At 28.0% G+C, this 25,035-nt stretch overlaps 6 protein-coding genes across 10 annotated transcripts; 3 read left to right on the forward strand and 3 right to left on the reverse strand.

The window, feature by feature from the left end:
• Positions 1–849: 849 nt before the first annotated feature.
• On the reverse strand, positions 850–6,053 carry LOC108545305 (uncharacterized). Of its 3 annotated transcripts, none has more exons than XM_017896845.1 (16): positions 5,820–6,053; positions 5,276–5,541; positions 4,972–5,182; positions 4,581–4,897; positions 4,287–4,496; positions 4,039–4,218; positions 3,857–3,971; positions 3,604–3,794; positions 3,168–3,510; positions 2,935–3,049; positions 2,277–2,379; positions 1,746–2,206; positions 1,385–1,574; positions 1,138–1,313; positions 1,005–1,074; positions 850–898 (listed from the first exon to the last, which is right to left on the reverse strand). In XM_017896845.1, exons 1-16 carry the CDS (start codon positions 5,886–5,888, stop codon positions 874–876), a joined length of 3,042 nt encoding a protein of 1,013 aa, XP_017752334.1. In that variant the 5' UTR covers positions 5,889–6,053; the 3' UTR covers positions 850–873. The 3 variants fall into 3 exon arrangements, with proteins under 3 accessions (XP_017752334.1, XP_017752333.1, XP_017752335.1); XM_017896844.1 differs by having other exon boundaries at positions 1,385–1,577; XM_017896846.1 differs by lacking the exons at positions 850–898; positions 1,005–1,074 and having other exon boundaries at positions 1,204–1,313; positions 1,501–1,577.
• Positions 6,054–7,375: 1,322 nt separating this feature from the next.
• On the forward strand, positions 7,376–8,578 carry LOC108545324 (lys-63-specific deubiquitinase BRCC36). The gene is made up of 6 exons (XM_017896871.1): positions 7,376–7,535; positions 7,631–7,835; positions 7,919–8,007; positions 8,073–8,177; positions 8,261–8,363; positions 8,436–8,578. Exons 1-6 carry the CDS (start codon positions 7,419–7,421, stop codon positions 8,576–8,578), a joined length of 762 nt encoding a protein of 253 aa, XP_017752360.1. The 5' UTR covers positions 7,376–7,418.
• A 373-nt stretch (positions 8,579–8,951) lies between these two features.
• Positions 8,952–13,762, reverse strand: ksr (kinase suppressor of ras). The gene is made up of 16 exons (XM_017896847.1): positions 13,438–13,762; positions 12,760–12,903; positions 12,531–12,678; positions 12,186–12,449; positions 11,941–12,094; positions 11,658–11,836; positions 11,292–11,555; positions 11,045–11,184; positions 10,816–10,939; positions 10,547–10,755; positions 10,313–10,489; positions 9,877–10,062; positions 9,645–9,778; positions 9,430–9,567; positions 9,223–9,352; positions 8,952–9,104 (listed from the first exon to the last, which is right to left on the reverse strand). The coding sequence occupies exons 1-16, from the start codon at positions 13,588–13,590 to the stop codon at positions 8,952–8,954; spliced, it is 2,697 nt and encodes an 898-aa protein (XP_017752336.1). The 5' UTR covers positions 13,591–13,762.
• A 475-nt stretch (positions 13,763–14,237) lies between these two features.
• LOC108545307 (ankyrin repeat domain-containing protein 13D) lies at positions 14,238–19,101 on the forward strand. Of its 3 annotated transcripts, XM_017896851.1 has the most exons (15): positions 14,238–14,516; positions 15,261–15,396; positions 15,475–15,599; positions 15,752–15,797; positions 15,871–16,014; positions 16,157–16,228; positions 16,675–16,855; positions 16,940–17,165; positions 17,241–17,369; positions 17,454–17,604; positions 17,684–17,845; positions 17,972–18,075; positions 18,160–18,248; positions 18,359–18,362; positions 18,609–18,758. In XM_017896851.1, the coding sequence occupies exons 1-15, from the start codon at positions 14,418–14,420 to the stop codon at positions 18,672–18,674; spliced, it is 1,734 nt and encodes a 577-aa protein (XP_017752340.1). In that variant the 5' UTR covers positions 14,238–14,417; the 3' UTR covers positions 18,675–18,758. The 3 variants fall into 3 exon arrangements, with proteins under 3 accessions (XP_017752340.1, XP_017752339.1, XP_017752338.1); XM_017896849.1 differs by lacking the exon at positions 18,359–18,362 and having other exon boundaries at positions 14,418–14,516; positions 18,609–19,101; XM_017896850.1 differs by lacking the exons at positions 16,157–16,228; positions 18,359–18,362 and having other exon boundaries at positions 18,609–19,101.
• Positions 19,102–20,548: 1,447 nt separating this feature from the next.
• Positions 20,549–22,713, reverse strand: mip40 (Myb-interacting protein 40). The gene is made up of 6 exons (XM_017896828.1): positions 22,671–22,713; positions 21,833–21,911; positions 21,582–21,720; positions 21,293–21,511; positions 20,828–21,011; positions 20,549–20,722 (listed from the first exon to the last, which is right to left on the reverse strand). The coding sequence occupies exons 2-6, from the start codon at positions 21,909–21,911 to the stop codon at positions 20,549–20,551; spliced, it is 795 nt and encodes a 264-aa protein (XP_017752317.1). The 5' UTR covers positions 22,671–22,713.
• A 134-nt stretch (positions 22,714–22,847) lies between these two features.
• Positions 22,848–24,701, forward strand: LOC108545320 (Multiple inositol polyphosphate phosphatase 2). Its single transcript, XM_017896866.1, has 8 exons — positions 22,848–23,019; positions 23,108–23,418; positions 23,493–23,618; positions 23,691–23,835; positions 23,916–24,016; positions 24,078–24,187; positions 24,265–24,459; positions 24,533–24,701. Exons 1-8 carry the CDS (start codon positions 22,848–22,850, stop codon positions 24,699–24,701), a joined length of 1,329 nt encoding a protein of 442 aa, XP_017752355.1.
• The last annotated feature ends 334 nt before the right edge of the window (positions 24,702–25,035 follow it).

The following is a 25,035-nucleotide window of genomic DNA, read 5'->3' on the forward strand; positions in this document are numbered from 1 at the left end:
GATGCATCTATCGGTGCATACTATACACACGGCAGTATACTAGAAAAGTTCTGAAAAAAGTCTTCACTTAATTCTGAATTTCGATTAATCCCGAGCTCCTAAGATATCCTTAAATTTTTGTTTTGGCAACTGAAACATGTATACTTATGAATGTATAATATTATCTCCATCGACTATACTTAGAACAAAATGTAAATACGTAATAGATAAAACAGTACAGGATATATACTTACAATAAAAAGTAAGTACATAATAGATAAAATATAGTAAAGGATATATATTTACTTATGCTCTTTATTTTATTTTACTGTCATGGGCTGTGCTCACTTTCTGTATATTAACAAGCAGTTGCATAAAAACAATACAAAATTTGTTCTCATAATACTTGTAACACCATAACCATCTGCAGAGATAAACGTATTGAGTATTTTAATATTATACAATATATTAATATTCAAATCTAAGTAAATTGGAATTTTTTTTACGTATAACAACACTTTTAGTGTATTTTATATACATAATATATTTTTTTTATATATAATTCTTAAGCTGAAAAAAACGGTCAGTTTTATATTAGTTTGATTAAGGTTTAAGAAAACTGATTTATAGTGAGTACTGAATTACTATTACATGAAATATACATGCAATATTTTATATTTTTTTATAGTACTTAGTACCTGCTACAAAACATCGATTTTAATGAAGTATTACACTTACCACATCAAAACATTCAAATGTCAGGTCACCGATTCTTATTGTTTTTATTATTTTTCTATCATTTTTAATAATATTAATTATTGTAATGTTTAGATAAATAAAAAATCACAGAACATTTGTAACGTTAAATGTGACAGATGCAATTCAAAGTAAACTTCACGAGTTAGTTTCTTCTAATGACCTGCAATAATAATGTAATATTCAATTTTGTATTTATATGTATTTTATATTTATAAAATTGTGAAGTATAAGTAATATTACATTAACAAAATTTGAATCATATTCACCTTTCCGCGGTACATTTATTGGAAGGATCAGAAGATGCTTGCATAGTAGCCTCTAAAACATTTTTTTGACCTGAAGAAAAAGTGATTTAATATTTATATTTTATACTTTATCTGCAGAAATAATTGCACTTACCGTGTTTATGCTGATATAACGCTGGTGCCCAACTATAATTGTTAGTACTTGGAATAACATCTGTTGCTGCACTACTTGCGGACGATAATGAAACATCGTGTGCTAACGAAAGTGTAGTAGATTTGACAGTGGCAGTGGTGCAATTATTAGATTTTCCTTCTAATGAAATATTTTTCCTAGTTATGAAATAGTTTCAAATGTTAAAAAGTACATATAACTTTTAAAGATAATTGCAAAAAATCGTTACCTTAATTTATTAAAACAACTGGCAGTGTCTTTTTGAGATATTGTAGACAATTGAAAAGTTTCTAACAATTGTTCAAATTCAAATATTTTGTTATTTTCGTTATTTATAATACTAACGTTAGTGGATGATGACGGTGAAGATTGTCGTCGTGATAATAGATGTTTCGACACAATTTTATTGCTATCCAATACTACTGAAAATGTATATATTTTATATGATTGTACATGTATATATATATATTATAATATATACATATTATAATGTACATATATACATATTATAATGTATAATATATTATAATATATACATATATAAATAAACTATACATAAATTTATAATGTATTATAAATTACCAATTTACCATTTGGCACTATCAAATCTGATCTTGATGTTTCTACTTCGTGATTAATTTTATTGACCACAGATATTTTTGGCAGTTCTTCCTCACAGTCTATTGAATTTGAACGAGTTGTGGGTTCAGATCTTGTCTGGCTTCCACAAGCTATTAATCCGGAAACTTCTTGCTGACAAATATTGGGTAATTGATTTAATTTTGGTCTACGGCTGCATATCATTTGAGGTTGACAAAGATGAGAGAGACATGTAGAACATTTGTCAGCAAATTGTTCATTACACGTTGAATCATGTTCTGGTTGTAAGGGGTTGGAATTATGCTGTTGCAAAGTTGTCAAAGATGTTCTTGAATCACAAGTATCGTCTACATGTTGATTAAAGCATAGTGAAGTCCAGGCAGAATTTCGATCTTGCATTTCAAATAAATGTAAGACCATTATCTCATCTTCTAATCTATCACCTCCTAATCTATAATAATGAATTGAATTGTTTAAAATTATCTTATAAAACAATTACATTTTGAAAGTCAGTAATGTACCTCCAAATATTTCCTGTACTTTCTCGATTGTTCTGTTGTTTTGTCCGCTGCTTATTCTGAATCCATAATGTTAATGACTCTGCAACTTCTACGTCATTTTCCCCTGTAAACAACGATATTATAAACGCATTGAAATAGTTAAGTGTTATAGTTGTTAGAAGATACCATAGATAACGTAAAGTGCACGGAATTTATAACAATTATTTTGAATAAGATGCTAATATGAACATTATGATTGGACTAAGATAAAATTTTTATAACTTGAACTATTATAGTATACATATATACAGGAATATTTATTTCTCATCATAAAATTAAATGTAAAGGATGGAGATTAATTCAGAAAGACAGGAAATTTCTCATAAGATTGCTTGAAAGTGATTGGGAGTATGGAAAGTAGGGTTCTCTATCACAAAATCTTCGTCTGCTTTCTCATTTGTAGGTTTTTCATTTTCAACACCTTTATCTAACTTGCTTTTCCGTGATCTCTGCGCATCATCTACAGAACCTCTGTTTGAACTTGTACCTAGTTTAGTATATTACTACGTTACATTGTACATAAAAAATTCAGCAACATTTCATATAGCTTGTTTGAGTAATATATTACAAATTTTGAATATACTACATTTAATAAAATTATAACAATCTATACTATTACCTGACATTGTTTCATCATCTACATCATTTTCGTCATTAGAATTATCATCCACAAGTGTTAAATATGTTTGGTTATGTTCACATTCATCCATATATATATCGTGTTCACTTAATTCCTATAATAAATATAAATTGTTAATTTAAATAGTATATAAATTCAATAAAACTTAAATTATTCGAGTGTCTATTAGGATTCTTTATTATGTTATTTTTAATTTATTCTAAATATCTTACTCCACTATCACTACTGCTGCTACTAGAAAGAAGATTCAGCGGTTGTTGATTAAGCACCGTTGGTGAAGAATAGGAGGGAGGAGGAGAGTGTGTATTTGTAGCTGGACAATCTCCCACAGAACCATCATTTGTACTATGCATATTGGGTGGTTCAGCTTCGACAACACTTAAATTATTTATTCTATGTTGTTTTAAACTTGTTTTTGAAGAAATAGACGATAACGTTGAAGAGGAACCAAGTGGGCGCATATTCGAAGGTTCTCCTAATTCACACATAGACATTAATTGATCTCCTGATAAAACTCCACTATTCCCTCCACCAGGAAGAACATTTTGTACTGATCTATTATAAAAATAACATGAAATTATTCAAATCTTAAAACATTTTATTTCACTTTTCTAAAAATAACAATTTGGAAAAAAAGAATTAATTTACCTTGTAGATGTGCCATTTTGATATGTGTCAGTGGAACGAATGGAATTAGAGTTAAGCAATGGTTCACCAGCAACCTGTGACTGTTGTTGCATCATCATAGGTGACACATTTGTTGTTGATCCACATAATGTAGCTCCACTGGATACTCTAGTTGCTGCCATAGCATTCCGTGATATTTCAATTGCTAATCTCTGTAAAAATAAATAAATCTTTGTATAAATATATAACTGAATATTTTATATTTGTATATTACCTCTTTCAATTCATTAATCTGTGTAGCATATTGATTCTGAACCGTGAGTAATTGACTGATATACCACTGTTGATCTCTACAACGCTGATAGAATGTTGGTGGACGTACTTGAAATCTGTTATTTATTTTTATATTATAATTAAACAATATATTGAAAAAGAAGTATTATGTAATTGACATACCTTAATATAAGAGTATCCAGTTCAGTATTTAAGTATCCCTCAGTTGCAAGCAAATCTAATCTAAAAAATCTATTATAACCCCAGCATTCACCAATTTCGAAATCAGAAGCAAATTCTCGAACTATGTTCTTATTTGTATCGCGAGATCCTTGGTGAATCATTTCAACACGATATTCGTATCTGCAAAAATGTACTAATTATTTTTGTATAAAAGAAATTAATTAAAAATCATAAAAATAAGATCGTACTTCGATGTTTCCGGCAAGCCAGCACTTAGTTCTAGAAAAACTGACAAATAATTTCCACGTACAACACCGTTTCCATCGGGATATACTTTCAATCTCCAACATAATCCATTAACATGTAAAGGTGCAGAATATACTGGATCTGCTTTTAATTGTAATTGTGTAAAATTTTGCATTGCGAATGTAGCGCTATCATATCCCGGAACAATTTCGCTAAAATAATAAAATAATATAAATTATTGTAATCTTTAGACAATATTAAATATTAAATTAAAGAGCCAAGTATCAATACTATACCTATGAAAATCAGCTGGAACAGGAGCAGTAACAAAACTTGTCATCGGTTTTTTTCGTACTTGATGTATCATTCGCGAAAGATCTGCACTTTTGATTATAAGTTCAGAACGTGTACAAGTATGCAACTGATGTTCTACTTCTTGCAACAAAGCTTCTAGTTGCTCTGTTTCTAATGTTAAGGAGTTTTTTTGCCCCATTAATGTTAACAATTTAGCTTTCAACTGAGAATCTAAACGCGCTATCATCAATTCTACCGCATTTCTAATTTCTCTGACTCTTTCATCTTTTGCAGCTCTCACAGATTCAACATTTCGTTCCTAATAAAGCATGACATACAAATTATTATTTTGATTGTAAAATATTCTGTATTTTATATGAAATTTAAACATACCACTTCTTGAACAAGGCTTATTAACTCCATTAATCTTCTTTTCAATTGACCTACTTCTGTCTTTATTTGTGTAACATGTTGATCGTATACTTCTTCTAATGGCTTGAAAGTATGTCCTGAATGAGTACCACCCCAAAGAGCACACTGATGACAAATACATCTACGACAAGTCCAGCAATAAACAGATAGTTTCTCACGATGCACAGTACACCTGTTTAAAAATACATATAAATATCAATATTGACATTAATAATAATTAAAATAAGAGAGAATAATAAACTAATAGTTAAAAATAAAATATTACCTATCTCTATTGGAGTCATCATGCCTAGAGTTTGAAATACCAACAGCTTGAAGTGTGTCAAGCTGTTGGGTTACTTCCTCAACCCATCTGCAATTTACTAATTCATGTAAAAGTAAAGAAGCTCTACAGTGAGGACATTGAGGACGCTGTTCTGTCAACCACCTTCTAATACATGTATAGCAACATAATTTACTGCAATGGGGACAAAGATGTGCATCTGTTAGTTTTTCCATACAAATAAAACATCTGAAGACTTCTGCTAATGTCTAAAATATAAAATCAAATTTATAATAGGTACATATTGTAAATTAAACAATTTATTACTGTAATAATATATATAATTTAATATAATAGAAATATATAATAATTATAATACATTTGAAATTAGCATGTAATTTTTGTTATTATATGAATTAAAATATAATTTGCTTGCTCATTTAATGCTACTAAATGTTGAATGAGATAATAAAAAGTATGTACTTGCAATACATATTGTTAAAAACAATTATGTATATCTAAAGCATTATATTGTAAATCTACGAACCTCAACACTATGATCATCCGAGTTTTTTGAATTAATTGATGTTTCTCTACTAGCCATTCTGTCAAGCATTTATTAGTAAAAAATTAATCAGGTATTATTGATCGTTGCATGAATCGCTAGGTCTGAAAGTTATGCACAATACCGACATTTCATTTTGGACGGTTTTGTTCCAACTATATAACCGATTCAATAAAATGTTACTTTTGAAATGTCTTCATTATTAATCATTGTTGATTATTCATTAATTAAATATACAAAATGTTTTCCAGGTACTCTTAGAAATTTGTCGAGAAGAATACGATATTGTTATGAATTGTGATTCGCCATGAAGTAAAGTAATCTATGGCAAGCAGTGCAGGAAACATCTAATCCCGTTAAGCCATTTATCTTGGAACTATTTAAAAGAAGTATACAATTTTTGATTAAATATTCTATATATTTTATATATGAAAAGAATACAGAAAATAAAATATCAGCACGCAAAATTATATATTCTTACATTTAGTACATGATTTTTAAAAGTAAACTGTTCTTAAATTGAAATGTCAATCATTACACGTAACATTACAAGTAAAATGAATTTGTAAAAAATAAAAAATATTTTTAATCAATATTCTGGTCTATAAATGCAATAATAAATTTTATAATGTTAATAAGCTAATTTTGAATACAGAATAAGTAAAATATGAAATTAATCTGATTGTATTAAATTATAATATTAACTGATATATCTTTTAATATTTAATCCTTTGTTATGATAAATTATCTTCCTTATATAATCAAAATGATTTTATTTAACTAAAAATGATTTTATGTTGTTTATTTAAGAATATCTCTAGTAATAATTTCTATAACTATACCTTTTTATTATTGTTTTTAAGATTTGTATATATTTGTAATTATCGTTGATTTGAAAACATATAATGTATAATGTGGCATGATGTATATATTTATTAATTGTATATAGATACAATAGAAATGATCTTTGTTAAAAAAAAAAAATCTTTAACGCCACCTACCTTAACTGAAACATGATATGTAAAAAGGGATTTTACCTTGAATAATAAGTGTACATTAAAGCATAATTAGTGAGAAAGTTTAGTTTCGATATTGTGATGTTCTATTAAATATAATTGGTATAATAATACGTTAAAATATAATAAGAAAAGTACGGGAATTTAAACAATATTGTTATTTTCACTCAAAAGCTTCTCTGCATATAAATATATTTATTCATGTGTATAATTCGGATGCAAGTTTTTAGTCATTTTTAATGTTAATAAAATAAATACTTTACAAATTTGTTGAAAAAATAATTGAAAATAATAACTTAAAATTACAATTTTAGCAATAATTGATTTTAAGTTTATCTAAAATTTATTGTAAATAATAATAAAGGTTACATTTTTTCCACATATTTATATATTTATCTTTTTAAGTAAAAATAAAAAAAGATGATGGTTGCGGTATTTATTTCTTGTTTATTTAGTTATTATTGTTTATATTAGTTATTAATTATTTAAATTTAATGGTAAATAATATAATTGCAGGTTTCCCATTTATATTAAATATTGAACTATAGTTAAGTTTAAGATTTACATGATGGCTGGATTTCCATTAACAAAAGTAGAATTACAGACTGATGTATACATGGTATGCTTACAGCATGCATTGTCGACAGAAAGATTTGAAGTAATGGGGTTATTAATTGGGGATGTATGTTCATTAGTATATTTTTTATTTTATATAATTTCTTATATCTTTTATGTATATGAAAAAACTTCTATTATTTCATTAATAATTTATGCTAGACAGTACTTGGTGTTGCAAAAATTGTAGCAGTTGTTATTTTGAGACGTTTGGACAAAAAGAAAGACAGAGTAGAAATTTCACCTGAACATTTATTAAAAGCTGTTAGTGAAGCAGATCGTTTATGTGAGGAATTAAAACGTCCTGTGCGTGTACTTGGATGGTATCATTCTCATCCCCATATTACAGTTTGTCCATCACATCTTGGTTAGTATAGAAATTGTGTTATGTTGATATAATAATAGATTATAATAAAAAATATAATTTTAATATAACAAATGGTTCTTTAGATGTTAGAACTCAAACAGCTTACCAGAAATTAGAAGATGGTTTCGTGGGTTTAATATTTTCAGTATTTTCAGAAAGTAAAGAATCTAAGGTAAATAATAAATAAATGGTTATAATAACTATAATTTTCACATTTCTAAATGAAATGTTTCATAGGAACAGGAAATTTCTTTAATTTGTTTCCAATCTCACAATGACAAAGCAATAGAAATTCCATTAGAAATTGTACATACGCCAATAATATCAAATACATGTTTAAAAGTAAGCATTTAAATAATACAAATTTAGTTAATTTTATCTACGATTAAATTTCAATATTAATTTAATTTATATACATTTTTTAGACAATGACAAATTTATTAAAAATTTTGGTACAAGAAGAAGAAGAGATGGCAGAATCATACAAAGATCACCAGGATATTCTTGCCAGCATACACAATAATGCTGGTTGGTTTATTTATTTTAGTGTTTAAAGCTTTTATTTACTAAAAAAGAAACTAATTTAATTATTAATTACAGTAAGGACACGAACATTAGTTCATATAACGGACATAATTACTAAGCCATTAGTACTAATGTTCAAGAAAAGGATAGCTTTAAATGAATTACGCGCTGCATATCTTCGAAGACAACTACAAGAACTACAAAAAGTGTGTAACTGATGAAAGTTCTAGTTGTGATGAAAAACAATGTTTCTCCATTTTTTATGTGTTATGTGTCATAAAAATATATTAAGTTCAGTATTTTTTTACTCTATAGCAATAAAATCCTGGTTAGTTTTCGTACTATTTATTGTTATAGAAGATAAAATGATGTTCTATATACAAACTGTAGTGTTACATAAGAAATAAAATATCATTAATTTTTTCACATGTTTATTTTAATTATTTTGTTAGTCCAAATGAAGGATAAACGAAACGATTTTTCAGTTATTATTTTTATTTTACCTTTCACGAACAAAGATCTGGCAATACTTGCACAGTTCTATATTTACACTACGAGAACAACAGTGTATTTAAATAGACTTAAATGTATTCAAAACACGGATTCTGCAGAACGAGAAAGATGTATAGGATGAGAAGGACTACGTGCTAACCTTTTGCGAGGCAGCTTTTCCAAAGTAGTTAACAATTTTGCAAAGTCGGGCCGATTTTCTGCATGGTATGACCAGCAAAGCATTAGGATGTCCTATAAATGTATAAAAAATATTAGTAATAAATAATTATAAAGTTTATAAACTTTTGGGAAAGTTTGAAAATATATTTAATTCAAACTTCATGAAATAATATTTAATTATACTTTATACCTTTACATCACGGGAGGCTTGCAAATTAGCTAAAGTTTGCTTCATTCCTTTCCCAACTTGCCAAATGATTGCTTCAGGAGGTTGTCCTTTAAATGGCCACTCTCCACATAAAAGCTCATACCATACTGTCCTATAATAATTTTCAAATTATATTTAAAAAGGGAACAGTACCGAAAATTATATATCTTATCATATTTTTACACTAACCCAAATGCATAAACATCAGAAGCTTCTGTAAAAGGTAATTCTTCCTGATCTCGATTCTGTTGCGGTCTTAATCGTCGAACAATTTCAGGAGCTAAATAACATAACCACCCTGGTGGTATACTCAATGCATTTCCTTTTCTGTTTGTAAATGAAAATCAATAAATATAAATGTATGATGATATTTCATGTCAGATATAATTCAATAAAAAATTTACCTATTTCCATAACAAAGCTTCGTAACACTAAATAAACCGAAATCAGTAATTACAACTTTTCCGTTTTCTAAAAATATGTTTTTGCTCTTGAGATCTTTATGAATTATACCACGAGCATGAAGATAACCCATTCCCTAAATAATAAGAATCATATTAAAATTCATTAAAATAATGATACTCGGAAGTATCATTATTTTAGTATTTACATCTATTTTTTTTTAAATGCATATACCTGAGAAATCTGCTGAGCGATAATAGTGGTTTTATTCATATTAAATTTATCTTTACGCAAATGAATATGAGTGTAAAGAGTCATGCCTTTGCTCATACTAGTCACTATCGCCAAACGCGGAGGCTTCATGCAAGCTCCCATAAATAAAACTAGATTTTCATGTCTAGTTTTTCGGAATGTAGCTACCTATAAATTTAAATGGAATATAATTTCAATAATGACTGTCAAGTAATTTCAAAAGATAATATTACAATATAAGTGTATATAAATTAGAAATATTTCAATTATAGTATGGTTAATCAATTAATTCATTTTACATATAACCAAATACATATGTGTTCAAAGAAGTTATTTTTCTAGTTATTTCTTTATTAACTTTATTTACTTAATTAATAGGAACGCATAAATTATAAGATATATATTTATTTATACATACCTCCAATTTAAACGCTTCCAACGTTTTGTCATCGTCTAAATAATAGTCCATATTTAGGACTTTAATTGCAACATTACCATGCCAATAGCCTCTGTACACTGTACCAAATCTTCCAGTACCTATAGGTTCTCCAATTTTTAGTTCATCATAAGGAATGTCCCATTCTCGCATAGATAACTGTAATGTCAAATCGATTCAAATATACTAATATTTAAAAACATTAAAATTACGTACACTATTCTGTCGTGGCCAACGACTGTCTCCTGGTTCTCCATCAGAGACTTGAGAATCTAGCGAATCAACTCTAACCGGTGTTCGTTCTGAATCTGTGCTAACGCTACCTGATCCTGAAACGCTCACTGTTCTTTCACTATCACTTGACATAGTCGTTCCTTCCAGTCGATGAGTCTCTAATGTAACACCTTTTTCATTGAGCAGAACATCTAAAAAAAACACATCGTGAATTTATCATTTATCATAATAAAATGCTTTCATTTAATTACCTGGAAAATGGAACTGTTGTTTGGCAGGTGCCTGTGGAGTTTGGCTAGTATTGGCAGGTAGCAAAGCTGGACTAGAAGGCGTTGAGCTGTTACAGCTCGAGGTATTTGAACTAGAATCTGCGCCCTATAGGTACAAGATTGTAAGTTAATGTCTGCAGTTAGTCCTTAATATTAAAAGAAATTAAAATAAAGTAAAAAAAGAAGAAAGATGAAAGCATAGTTAATATACCTGAAAAGGTATATTCATAGAAGAATGTGGATGCGATCGTTTTCGATCTCTTCGATTTAAGGAGCTCAATAAATTTGAATTATGATGATTAGGAGATGTTATACCAGGTTTGCTTAATATTGGAGAAACGTTTACCATACCTAAAGTTAAAATTTTAAAATAATTTACAAAAACACTTCGTGAATTTTGATAAAACTAGATTTTTAAATATTGATAAAAAAAAAAAAGAAATATTGTAGGTACGTACCGTCACCTTGTACGGTTCTTTTAAACTCGTCAAAAAGTTCTTGAGGTAGGCCACAAGACGGTGGTACTTTGGATTCACAATCTCGATGACACTTGTATTTACATTCTTTGCATTTCAAACCAGTGCCTATAAACATCTGCTTATCGCAATAGTCGCATGTTGTCATCATCTTAAATGTTTTGGTAAAGCGGTGAGCAATTATATGGCCCATTCCCCGGGTTACAGTCGGAGTACGCGGTGACTTTGGCACTTGGAGACTTGTTACTATCAAAAATTGAAAAAATAACAATTTCACACACGTGCACGCACACACACGCACGCATGCACGCACCACACAAAATTTCTAAAATAGAGAATTATACTTACCTGTTCCCTTAAAACTGTTATCATCGCTTTCTGCACTAGAATAAGGTGGTGACTTAACAGGACTATTACTATTTAGCAGTAGATTTTCTGCTGTGATGTCTGCATTACTACTACAAGATCCTGATTCTGTAGGTAAACGGTTTCTTCTTCCTACAGAACCAACAGGATCATTCCCACAACTGCAAAAATAGGAAAAACAATATTAAATATTAACTTTCCTATTTTTTCAGTTAAAAAAATGTTCCCTAGTAACAAAAAGAAATGTTATTAAAAATTATGTTACCTTGAAGCTGTATCCCCATTTTCAAGACGGTTTGCTAATTGTGATTCATGAGACTTTGACTTAGTTAAAGGAAACACTTCTGGTTGTGATATTGTATTCTGTAAACCTATCTGATGTTTTTTACAAGGAGGAGGAGTTGTTGGAAATTTAATTCCTGTTTTGAAAAAATAAAATTTCGTGCAACTGTTTCACACTATACTTCTAACTAATAAGAAAAATAAGGAACACCTGAATGTACTACTTACCACGTCCTGGTCTTTGTAAAAGGGGGGTAGAAGGAGGACTAGTTGAAGATAAAGATGTAACGGAAGAAGCTTGTGCTAATATATCACTGTTAAGATTGTTGTTATTATTATGATATGGAATGCTGTCTTCTGAAGGAACAGAGCATCTTGTTGTACGGGATCTTGCTGGCCTTGGAGATGCTCCAGTGCGTAAGTGATGACTATCCCAAGAATCCCAATATAAATTCATATCACTGTTATCTTTATCTCCCCTTAGGAGAACATCTGAATAATGTTATATAAAATGTATATCCTAATGTATATTTAATAACAATCTTGTTAATTACTACAAAGTTAAATTATTACCCATATATCGACGAAGATTGCGCAATGCCCTACATAATCTACGTAATTCTTCTTCGTGTTTAATATTACTTTCTCCCAACATACTACCTAACTCATGCTCAGATTTCTCTTTAAGAGCTTCAAGCGAGTTAGCTTTAGAACAAATCATCTAAAATTCATTAACATAGAAATTGAAAAATTAAATTATTATTCAAATAAGATTATAAAAATCATTGTTAAAAATTTATACCTGAATAGATTCTTGAGTAAGACCCACTACTCTCAACCATTGCTGCAAAGATGGATATTGTTTCATCTCTGCAGGTAATGACTCTTCTAAAGCCAATTTGGCTTTGTTTACAAGTTGCTTTGAATATAATTTGATAAGTTTTCCCTGAAATTCATTTTGATCACATAAATAATACAAAATAAATAAAAAAAGGCATAAGATTTATAACTTTTTGGCATTAGATTATGTTATTTTATTACATTTTTGGTTTAACCTTATGATTATTAAAAACATAATTTAGTCAGTCATTCTTAAACCATAAATAAAAAGTTTTAAAATACTCCTTATTAGACTCATTAAAATTTATTTAAAAAATGAAACAAGTTTTTCTAAAGTATTAAGGAACATCTAATTCTAGGAGATGTAAGACACAAGTCCTTCATTTTTATTAAAATCATTACCATGAATACATAATAAAAGAACTAAAAATTAGTATTTTTAAAGAAAAAAATATTGAAATATTCGCGTGCATAAATTGTCAACAAACATATAGACTTAATTTCTAAGTCAATAAAGAAATATATTTGCAACTTGTTGATAACCACAAAGCAACCCTTCACGAGGTCAAGGCGATGGTGCTGAAGGTAATAAAAGAAGGAATAGGAAAGGATCGAAAGGATTGCACGCTCTTGGATGTACCTCGAGCGTTCGAATTTCCTGTTGAGTGAGTTCTGCACTGGTGGAACATTGGGTCCTCAAGCCTTCGAGTCGTTCAGCAGAGATGTCAATCATAGATTGAATGACATCTAACGCTCGACGAATTTCTTGTTCCGCATCTTCACCGTCCGCCATCCCGCGCCACGATGACGGCCTTTTGTTTCGTTCTATTCGAGGCCGATCCCTATTTCACAGGCATAATTTCGCTCGCACGAGGCACCTATCGGTCGCGGCTTTATTACTGATTCTCCGTGTAACCAAACCACTTATCAACATTGACAACCATCTTGGCCGCCTATCGGTGACGTCAATCGGTGCCCGACAATCCGGGATCTCAGCGCGTTCATTCGAGCGATACTGTTGCGTTCGCAAAATTGTTCTCTTCGATCACTTTTTGCTTTGTGAAATATCTTTTTAATGATATATTTAATTTTACGTTTAATTTTTTATGTTATATTTGAAAGATTTACTGTTTAAATATTGCAATTAGTATAATAATATATAATGATACAGAATATGTCGTTCTATCACATTCTTTTCTATTAAGCAACAATTTTTTTAAATATGTAACAAATTCATGCTTAATATTAATATCATGAAAATTATGCATATATAGGTAAATAATTTCTTTTTGACTAAATTTAATTTTAAAGTATAGATAGATAAAAGTTAAGGGGCTATTTAAAACAGAAACTAAAGTGCATTGGTTTTGGAACGTTTGCTCGATTGAGCATATATAAGCGCCACTTGCAACATTTCTTCCGTTCATTTGGTATATTCAATATGATATTCGAGGTTTCTTATCTAGCTCTCTTCCCGGTCGATGAATGATCAAATTCATTCGTTGCTTACTCGTTCGGTGTCATGTATTTGTTAGACGAAATTTTGTGTTGTGCGTCCGAGACGTGGAATTTATAATAATTGTTGGTGTTGTATGTTAGCGTTAACAAGACATTGTAGAAATGGTGAATATAGACACGATACAAAAAAATTATCCGCTGCATTGGCTTGTGTGGAATAACAATTATGTAGAACTTGAAGAGGAATTATCTACAAAGCTGGTTGGTAAAAAAACAGAAAAAAAAAGAAAAGTGTCATTCGAACATTGATTGCATTTAAACGTTATTGTATGTCGTACCTGTGATTAAACAGATGGTGACAATAAAGACACAAAAATTAACTATTTATCAATTGTTTTTTTTTATGAAATGAATATGTGACAGATGACAGTTTGTATTTTATACTAGGTATTAAAGTGCTTTGTAATTAAGATGAAAAAGAAAGTATAAAAATATCTTTATTGATATTTAAATGAAGAAATTATTTTCTATATTAATTATCAAATATGATATGAATTTTCTACCTTTTCTAGTTATATTGTAAGATATTAGCTTTGTGATACAAATTAATTAATGATTTATAAATTATTAAAAGCAATTACATATTATCATATTGATCTAAGAAAATCATTTGATACACTGTCATAGAATCTGATGAGTGAAGCCTTGCATGAGTTAGAAACCATAAATGTTCACTGACTTGTAACTTTTGATATTATATGTTCAATATAACATTGATAGATTTGACAAAGCTCATAAAAGGACTATTGTGCTAACTATTAATATTGACAGCACTGAATGTCATCTATAATAAGAAAAACCTAAAATGTCTTTTAATGTTTATATATATATGTATGTATATGTATATATAGGCAAAACTTAAATAAATATATTCTAAACATCTTAATAATTATTGAGCATATATTATTCCATATTTACATAGTAATAATATGATATTTTTTATAGCATGACATTGAAAAAGTTGATAATAGGGGAAGAACACCATTAATGTTAGCTGTGACTTTGGGTTATATTGAATCTGTTGGAGTATTATTGCAGCATGAAGCTAATGTTAATACGGAAAACACTCAAGGATGGACTGGTAATTACCATATATAATTTTATCTATTAATCTACCAAGTTAATTAATATTAAAATTGTAATTTTACCATTCTTGTAGTGGTTCAAGAAGCAGTTGGCACAGGAAATCCTGAGCTAATACAAATGGTGCTAGCACATAGGGATTATCAAAGATACTGTAATCGTGTAGCTGGTATTCCAGAACTGCTTCATAAACTTAAACAAGTGAGTTGATTATAAATATGTTTTTTGAGATATTATTTGAAAATAATTACAAATTAATGAGCATTTGCATAAATATAAAAATCTTTATGAGCCAATCACATGGTTGGTAGTAATTTTTACATATGTAAACTAAAATCAAATAATATTTTTAGGCACCTGATTTTTATGTAGAAATGAAATGGGAGTTTACTAGTTGGGGTAACTACATATTGCATAATTTTCTAATTATTTTCACTTAGAAGCATTAAACTAATATTTAATTTATTATTAGTTCCTCTTGCCTCCAGAATATGTCCAAGTGACACATACAAAGTATATAAACAAGGCAGCAATGTGCGAATTGATACAACATTATTAGGATTTGACCATAAAAAGTGGCAACGTGGAAATCGTAGTTATGTTTTTAAAGGACAAAGTGAGTATTTAAATGTGATTTTTTGCATGAATGTTAATATATGTTAAGTTCATTTTAATCATCAGAATTTTTTATATGTTTTTCTTCTGTATTAATAGTAGAATTTTTTATTTGTTCTTTAATCATATATATTAAATGCAAGCTGCATCAAATGTACCTGTGGCAATTAGATGTGAACGGAGTTATGTGTTCAGTATGATGGGTCAAGAGTCAGGTGACAGAATTACTCTTAAAATTAATGTGGTATACAGAATTGTAGAGAATATTATAGAACATTTTTACAAAGTAGAAAAAAGTTTCCTTGTATATTTCTTATACATGTATTTGTTTCTATTTATATTTGTTATCATTTCCTTGCAATTTTATTACTTTTAAAAAGCTGATATGATAAATTGAAATTTTGTATGGTAAGTATAATTTAGATATTAAGTGTGATAACAATTAATATATCATTATATATGTATAACTATTTAAAAATTGTATATTTTATGGAATTTTTTTAGTAGTTTAATGTATTTAAATGAAAAAGATATTTTAAAATTATTAATTAGTGTTTATATAATTAATAATAGGAAACTATAAAGTTAAATAGAGCATTTTAATTTAATAAATTTTTTTGAATGTTTTTAATAATAAAATAAATAAACTCTATTTATACAGATGATGGCGCAACAATGATGGAAGTAGATCACAAAACAAGAAAAGTATATGTTGAACATATTAAACTCGTAGATATTGACGATATGCAATTAATGGAGCCTTCTGAAGAAGGTGTATTAGCTCGACTTACGAATCCGATAGTTACTACATATATAGATACAGATAAAATTAGTTTTGAACGGTAATTATACTCCTTCAGTACCTCTAGCTTGTCACAGCTAATACAGTCATGTGTATTTATTAACAATTGTTTATGTCCAATTAGCAATAAAGCTGGTTTATGGGGATGGCGTTCTGATAAAAGTGAAGTAGTTAACGGACATGAGTGTAAAGTGTTTAGTGCATGCAACGTAGAATTAATAACGAAAACTCGACTAGAACATTTATCTGAGCCTGACAAGGCACGGGCTCGTGCTCCTCGTACGCCTCTTCAATCATTTCTTGGTATGGCGGAACAACAACAAGAGAACAGTAATAGCGCTACTACTAGTGTAATTTTCTTTTTTCGTATATCTCATTTCATATACTGTATGATCATAATAAAATTGATTTACTATTCGTTTTAGGAAGAATATAACAATATTGGAAATCCTTCTAACATAACACCTGAGGAATATTTTGATCCAGACGTTGATTTAAGTGGAAGGGATATAGGTAGACCAAAGGAAGTTAATACAAAAATTCAAAAATTTAAGGTATTACATTACAAGTAAAATATGATATTAAACTGATATCTATATATATATATATATAATAAATATAATCAAATACAACTACAGGCAACTTTATGGCTTAGTGAACAGTATCCATTAAGTCTTCAAGAACAGATCATGCCAATTGTTGATCTTATGGCAATATCTAGTTCACATTTTGCGAAATTAAAAGATTTCATTCAAATGCAGTTACCAGCTGGATTTCCTGTTAAAATTGGTAATTTTAAATTAATCTTTTATGATGGGAATCATATTTCATAAATGTTACAATTATGTACCTTTTCTTTTTTTCGTAGAAATTCCACTTTTTCATATATTAAATGCAAGGATAACATTCGGAAATATTTTTGGCATGGATCAAGAAGTACCACATGTAGGGCATTTGCAAGAAACTAATAGAATGACTTGCTTGGTTGATGACATTTGTTTTGAAGCACCTGTAGGATATGTAAAACTAGGTAAGTTTTATATTTGTGTAAATTAAATACTAAAAAAGATAGTAAATGTACATTTTAAGTACGATTTATATTATGTAATTATCAGTATCTACTTAATATTTATATTATGTAATTACACCTACTTAGCGGGTGCTGAAGTTCGGACACAATTTAGTATGGAAGAAGAAGACGATTTATTACAATTTGCTATTCAGCAAAGTTTATTGGAAGTTGGAAGTGAACGTGATGAGGTATAAATACCTAAATCCTTTTAAATTGTTTTTACCGAGAGTCCTATATAAGTGAATTCTAATAGTGTAATTTCTTTTACCAAGGTTGATATATGGGAGGCCTTAAGAGCGCAAAAACCATCACGACCCACGACACCAAATATGACAACAGAAGAAGAAAGGCAACTACAGAGGTATGGAAATGTGTCGTGTATAGGAATGTTGTTGCAAATATTTTGCTTTTATTTTAAAAGTTCTAAATATTTTATTTTGCATGTATTCTTGCCCAACAATTCAAATTCAGAAAGGTGGGTGATGGATTGTTATAAATATTAGATACATAATGAATACTTTACTTAACAATATATATACGTATTTTTACAGAAAATTCAAGGAATTGCAGGAAATGTTAGGGAAAAAAATACGTTTTTTAATTTACGTTGATGCCCTGTCTTTTGTATATATGACGTAATAATTTAATGTGCATAGGATAATATTATTAAGATATCTTTTCAATAAGTAATTGTAAATTTTTGCTTTCGTGTTTAATACAGTGCGATTCAAGCAAGTCTGGCGCTATGCCAGGACAGTACTACTGGGTGTGCGAGCGGTCAAAGTAACTCGGATAAGACGAATGACGTAGAAGACGCTGATTCGCTTGAAGATACAGCGGAACAATTAAGACTGGCATTAAGACTTTCAGAATTACAACAATTGGAAGAGGAACAGCGTCGATTATTAGAAGAAGAAACGTTCCGGCAAGTGTTGAAATTATCTCTTACAGACAAGTGAACTTTAAAAATGTGCAATAGTCATTAAAAAATTTGTTCAAACTATACTTCCACGACTATGTGAAATCTTCCACCTTCGCAAACATCATGTGACTGTTAAGTGCGAGATCATTTCCTACAATTCATAAAACATTAAATAAGTAAACTTGTTGTTTACAAGAAACATTTGTTATTATAACATATATACAGGGTGTCCCATTTTAATCTTCCCAGGCAAATATCCCTACGACATAAAAAATACCGAGAAATATTTCAAACGAACGTTGTAGGATATAAAGAGGGATAGATCATGTTGATATTTATTTGAAACTTGCGTTAACTTTGAAAAGTTTGACTATGATCAACTCTAAGTTTTTAAATTGGAATTTATATTTTTTACTGCATGCTATTATAGCTGATATCAAAGTGTTTTTAAAACACTACCTACTCGTATCTTTTGCATAAACCATTCTTAAGATATGAACTTTCAATATATATACACATACAATATACATACATTTGTATGTGCTATATATATATAAAATAAATATATTGTACATATATTGTATGTATTATATATATTATAGTTAGGAAATCCAGGTCAAATAGTGGAGGTAATATAACATTAACTATGAAAGTAAATGATTTAAATTATGTTATTTATTTCTTAACTATATTTTATATGAATGAAAAGATTAAATAGTAATGGAGGAACATGATATATACATAATGATATATTATGGTATATACTCAGAAGTCTTGAAAATTACAATTGTTCTGACAAAAAGGTCAAAATATTTTCGCTGTGCAAAATATGCTCGAATCAAATTATATTAAACAGAGATAAAATCTCGTTGAAAGTATGTACTATAAGTTACGGTTGTTAATGTTTCAAAAAGAAAGCTTGTAATTCTCAAGTCTTCAACGGTTATTCGTTTTGTCCTTACTTCTAGTAATTAGATTTGAATTTTCAAAAATTTCTAGCATCAAAATCTAAGGATATATATCGGATTAATATTTTAATTAATGTTCTATGTAATAACCTACTAAAAAAACTGCCTCTCTTAATGTTTGGGCAATTAAAACTATTCCAAGTTCCTTTTTATACCCGTGATAAAATAAATATAAGTAGCGTTTTGATTAATTGAGGATAGTGTATGGTATTAAAAATGACAGTGTATTAAAAATGTATTATTTATTCCTTATAGTTTATTCGTCGTGGACGAGTAATTTCGTTGAAATGTTTAGTACAATTGTACGAAATAAAAAAGAGAAAAAATTATTAACTTGTTATTAGTATACCAACAATTTAATAAAAAGTAGACATGATTATATTACATATCATTGATCTATAAAAATTTTTATTCCTTATCACAGGATTTCTTTTATAAATAACACAATTACTCTTAACAAAATGTAATTGCAGTACAATAATTATATTGTAATAAAAGGTATATTTCTACAAGTAGTATATATCAGGTATAATTCCATGTATAAAATAAAACGTGTGTAGAAAAATATGAACAAAAAAGAAATATTTATGACACTTAAGCAAAAATTATATTTATTACCAATAGATGACAGTGATCAATCTGTCAGGTAATAGGTTACTCAAATTCTGATTGTGCCCTGAAATAAGAGTAATCTTTTTATAATAAAATTACATTTCACAGTATAAAATATAATCTGAGCAATATTTTTGTTATTCCACTTATTTATCCACATCATTTTAATATCTTTATTATGTACCTTTTAAATATAGTGTTTAATATATTTCCACTTTGCGTAAAACGTTGTTCATTTTTATATGCCTGCTGATGCCACTTTTTACGCACAGTATTCCAATGAATTCGATGTTCTCTTAACAACGTTTCTCGTGATTTTAGAGTTTGACCATCCTATAAAATATTATGTATAACATGTATTTATCATGATACAACTAATAGTCATAATGTTATATTAGATGCTTAAATCAGCCAAATTTATCAAAATAGATATCTTACATAATCTAAATTCAATTCTTCCTTATCTCTATTTATTGGTGAGGGTATACGATTCCTAGGTATAGCCTCTTCACAAGGTAATGGAGGTGGTAAATAATAAACATCACGAACTTCTCCATTACTGTCCAATATGTTATTACTTATATTGATTTCATTTACTATTTCTGGACTTGGACTACGTATCCTAAATAAAAACAGTATATAAATTATTCAACATTTTCTAAAATTTTTAGAAAATATATATATAAATATCAGTGATGAGACAATTGTATGATTTCTTCTAAGATATTATAAGTAACATTATTTTACGAATAACGTTGCTTATAATTATGACAATGTTATTATCATTATGTATGAAACTAACTATAATATGTGATCAAAGTAATCAAAGACTATAAAATAAAACTTAAATGAAAGAATAACATTTAAATACTTGCATTTCTATAATTGTTTTCTATTACTTACTTGGGAACAAGATTGGGATTTCTTGGTTGATTTGCCATCCATGCTCTACATATGGGATAAAGTGGTGTATCTTCTTGAAACTGTGCTAAATCAACACTTCTATCAAATAACTTCATTACATAAGTGTGATGAAATGCAGTATCCATTTGCACTTGTCTACGACGTCGTACTTTACGTGGTTGTTGAAAACCCATTGATTTTGTTCTATACATGTTATCACTACAAATAAGAATTCATTGATTAATAACAAATAACAAACAGAAGACTATACATATTAAAAAAAAGTTACATCTTTTTCATTTGATGTTTATAATCTTGTGTAGAACTTTCTTCACTTGAATCTGCTGATGATCCTGTATCACTGTGTTGCAACAATTCTCTGAGAGCTCCTTTTAAACGATCCCTTGCAACCAATACATCACTATCACCTATAATAAAACATATTTTAATATCAATTATAATATGAAATTAATAAAATGAACTGTAATACACCATTAACTACTAGTAAAATGATTAAATATAAATAATACTTTCTATTACCTAATTCATCTTTTATTTCTACCTTTACACGACTAGGTACCGGTATAGGTGTTGGTGGAATATTTCTTTTCTTCCCCATCTAAATTATAAAATTATTTAATTATAGCATTTATTACACCATACAAACATCTATATAATAGTTTTTCTAATTTTCATAATAGCTTATAATTTGTTACAAACATACTTCACACAAAGAAGTTTAATTTATTTAAACATTAAATAATATAAGTCATACTTTTTTTTTTACTATAAAAATTATATGAATTAAAATTAACTATTATTACAAAGAAAAGATAGGATAAATTAATATTCATTTATTTATCAATAAATATTGTAACATAGGCAATTCAAAAGACGAGGTTAGAGCATAAGTTAAAATTTAATTTTATAATATTTCGATGTAAAGAAAAGATAAAATAATGTTTAATTTTATGCTCGTTTTATTTTGAATTCCTTTAGTGAAAGTTATGTCATTTTAATTGAATAATGAATTATTAAAGATAGAATATAGGAGTACGAACTTTTTTCAGTAATGTTATATGCTTAGTGAAAATCGTTAATTTCTATCTTAATGATATAGGATTATTATTATTGGATTAGTCAATTTTCAACGATTCTTATTAGTAGTATGTTGTTATAAAATTATTTTAATTTGATTTTTCTTTAATCTTTTATTTTTACATCAATTATTAATTTAGTTGGTTATATATATATATGTCTTTACAGTACGATTTAAATTTATGAAAAATAGTAATTAAAGATTTATCAAACTTCGTCTTAATCAATATTAAGTGTTAAAATGTGCATAATTTTAATTGAATTTACTATTCTAGAATACTTGTTAAAAAATGTAGGTGTTGTGAGGTTGTACAATATAAAGGTTAAGCTGCTTTGAATAGTTTTATGTAAATTTTTGTTAAAGAGATTTATAATATATACAATGCTTTAATAATATACATTAAATAAAATTTCATGTTTTTTTGATAGACAAAAACTAAGAAGGAGTTATTAAATCATGCAGTGCTTATTAAATATTCAGGTACTTTTTATTATCAATGCAATAAGTGTAACATTCATCCTGGCACACAATTGCTTTTTGAATAATAAAGATTATAGATGTAGATTGGGAACAAAAACACCATATAGATTTATATCATATCAGGATGATTCTCCTCCTGAATACTTAGGTAATATTTATTCTTTTATAAAGAACTAAATTTTATTTTCCTTTCTATTTAATATAAACAAAAAACTTTTTATTAATGTTAATTACAGGTTGTATTCCAGAAAAGATATGGTTAATTTTAAGACATGGTACAAGGTATCCTGGAAGGAAATATATATCATCCATAATTGAAAAATTGCCAGAGTTACAAAAAATTATTCTCTATAATTATGAAGGAAACAAAACACAATTTACAGAAGAAGATGCAGCTTTATTCAAACAATGGAAAATTACTTTCAACAAAGATGATGTTATGAACTTAACAGAAGAAGGTGAACTTGAAATGATTGATCTTGCGGAAAGATATCAATCCAGATTCCCCACTATTATGTCAGAGATCTATAATAATCAAATTTACAAGGTAAAGAAAAATAAATATTTTATTTTCAACATATTTTCTTATTATATTTATTAAATAAAAATATTAACTTTTAGTTTAAGTACACTGCTACTCAACGTACAGAGGAAAGTGCTAAGTACTTTGCTACTGGTTTATTTGGAAGATACAATAGTTATCAAGTTCAATATCCACAAGCAGAACATAAGGATCCTGTGTTAAGAGTAATTTACAATCAAATAATTTAATAGTTCCATAATTTTCTGTTATTTGATCATTTTGTTTTAAGTTTATAGTTTTATAAACATTGTCAACGTTGGCGTTCTGAAGTAGATAAAAATTTGAATTCACAAATAGAAAAACAAAAATTCTTAAAAAGTGAAATTTATAAGAAGATGTTAGCAAATGTTTCTATACGTACTGGTTATCAGGTTGACTATGGTAAGTAATACATGTAATAATTCCAAAATGTAAAGATGGTAGGAAAAACAGATTAAATGTATTAAATATTTACATTTCAGAAAATGTATATTTGATGTATTTGATGTGTGGATTTGAAACTGCATGGGAAAGAAATTTTGATTCACCATGGTGTAAAATATTTTCACTACACGACTTCAAAGTAAGTTTTTTGAAATTAAAGTACTTATTAAAAAATGTTGAAACTAATTAATATCTTTTAGGTACTCGAATTTGCTGACGATTTAAAATATTATTGGAATGATGGGTATGGCTATAAATTATCTTATGAACAAGCTTGTCCTGCTTTGAGAGATGTCTTTAATTTTTTTGCGTAAGAATATATTTTTTCTTATTAAAATTTATTCATATCAAACACTACATTATTAAAGTTTTATCTCTAATTTATAGATTAGTTGATGGACCATTGGTGTCGGCATATTTTACTCATTCAGGCACTATTTTGAAATTATTGGCTTTATTAGGGGTTGCTAAAGATGATCAACATTTAACACACGATTTATTTTCATTATACGTAGAAGACAGAGCCTGGAGAACTGGAATTATCGATACTTTTGCATCAAATATTGCATTTGTTTTATATAAGTAATTATTTATTTATATGTATTACATATAATATAAGTATCATACAATTCTAATGTTCTTTTGTGTATTTTAGCTGTACTGGAATTCCAAGCGTTCTTTTTATGCATCAGGAAAGACCATTATATTTATCAGGTTGTCCTATAAATGTGCCATGTCCACTGTCTATTATGAAGGCACTTTATCCTGACCAAGAAGAAGAGTGCCAATTTGAAGCTATGTGTTCGATAGAGGAATCATCATAAAATCTTACAAAATCTTGAATGATATAGTTTGTTATATATTTTTACTATTTATTGTATTTGAATAAAATAAAGTGTGTGAATCGAATGTTTTATTTTCGTATTTTATTGGCGCATTAATTTATTGTATTTTATAAACAATGTTTAAAAATACAGAAGTACAATTTTGTTATAAAATATTGGAAAATTGACAGCAGATTTTTCTGTCCACTGCAAAGAATTTATGAATCATATGCACACATTATAAAAACAATAAGATTGGGCATGTTTACGTAACATTTCCGTTCATATTTTACTTTCAAGTTTCGCACATATTAAGTATTTTAACCAAAAATCA

This window comes from Eufriesea mexicana, unplaced genomic scaffold (genome assembly GCF_001483705.2).
Source record: "Eufriesea mexicana isolate 0111107269 unplaced genomic scaffold, ASM148370v2 scaffold395, whole genome shotgun sequence".
Classification (NCBI taxonomy): Eukaryota; Metazoa; Arthropoda; class Insecta; order Hymenoptera; family Apidae; genus Eufriesea; species Eufriesea mexicana.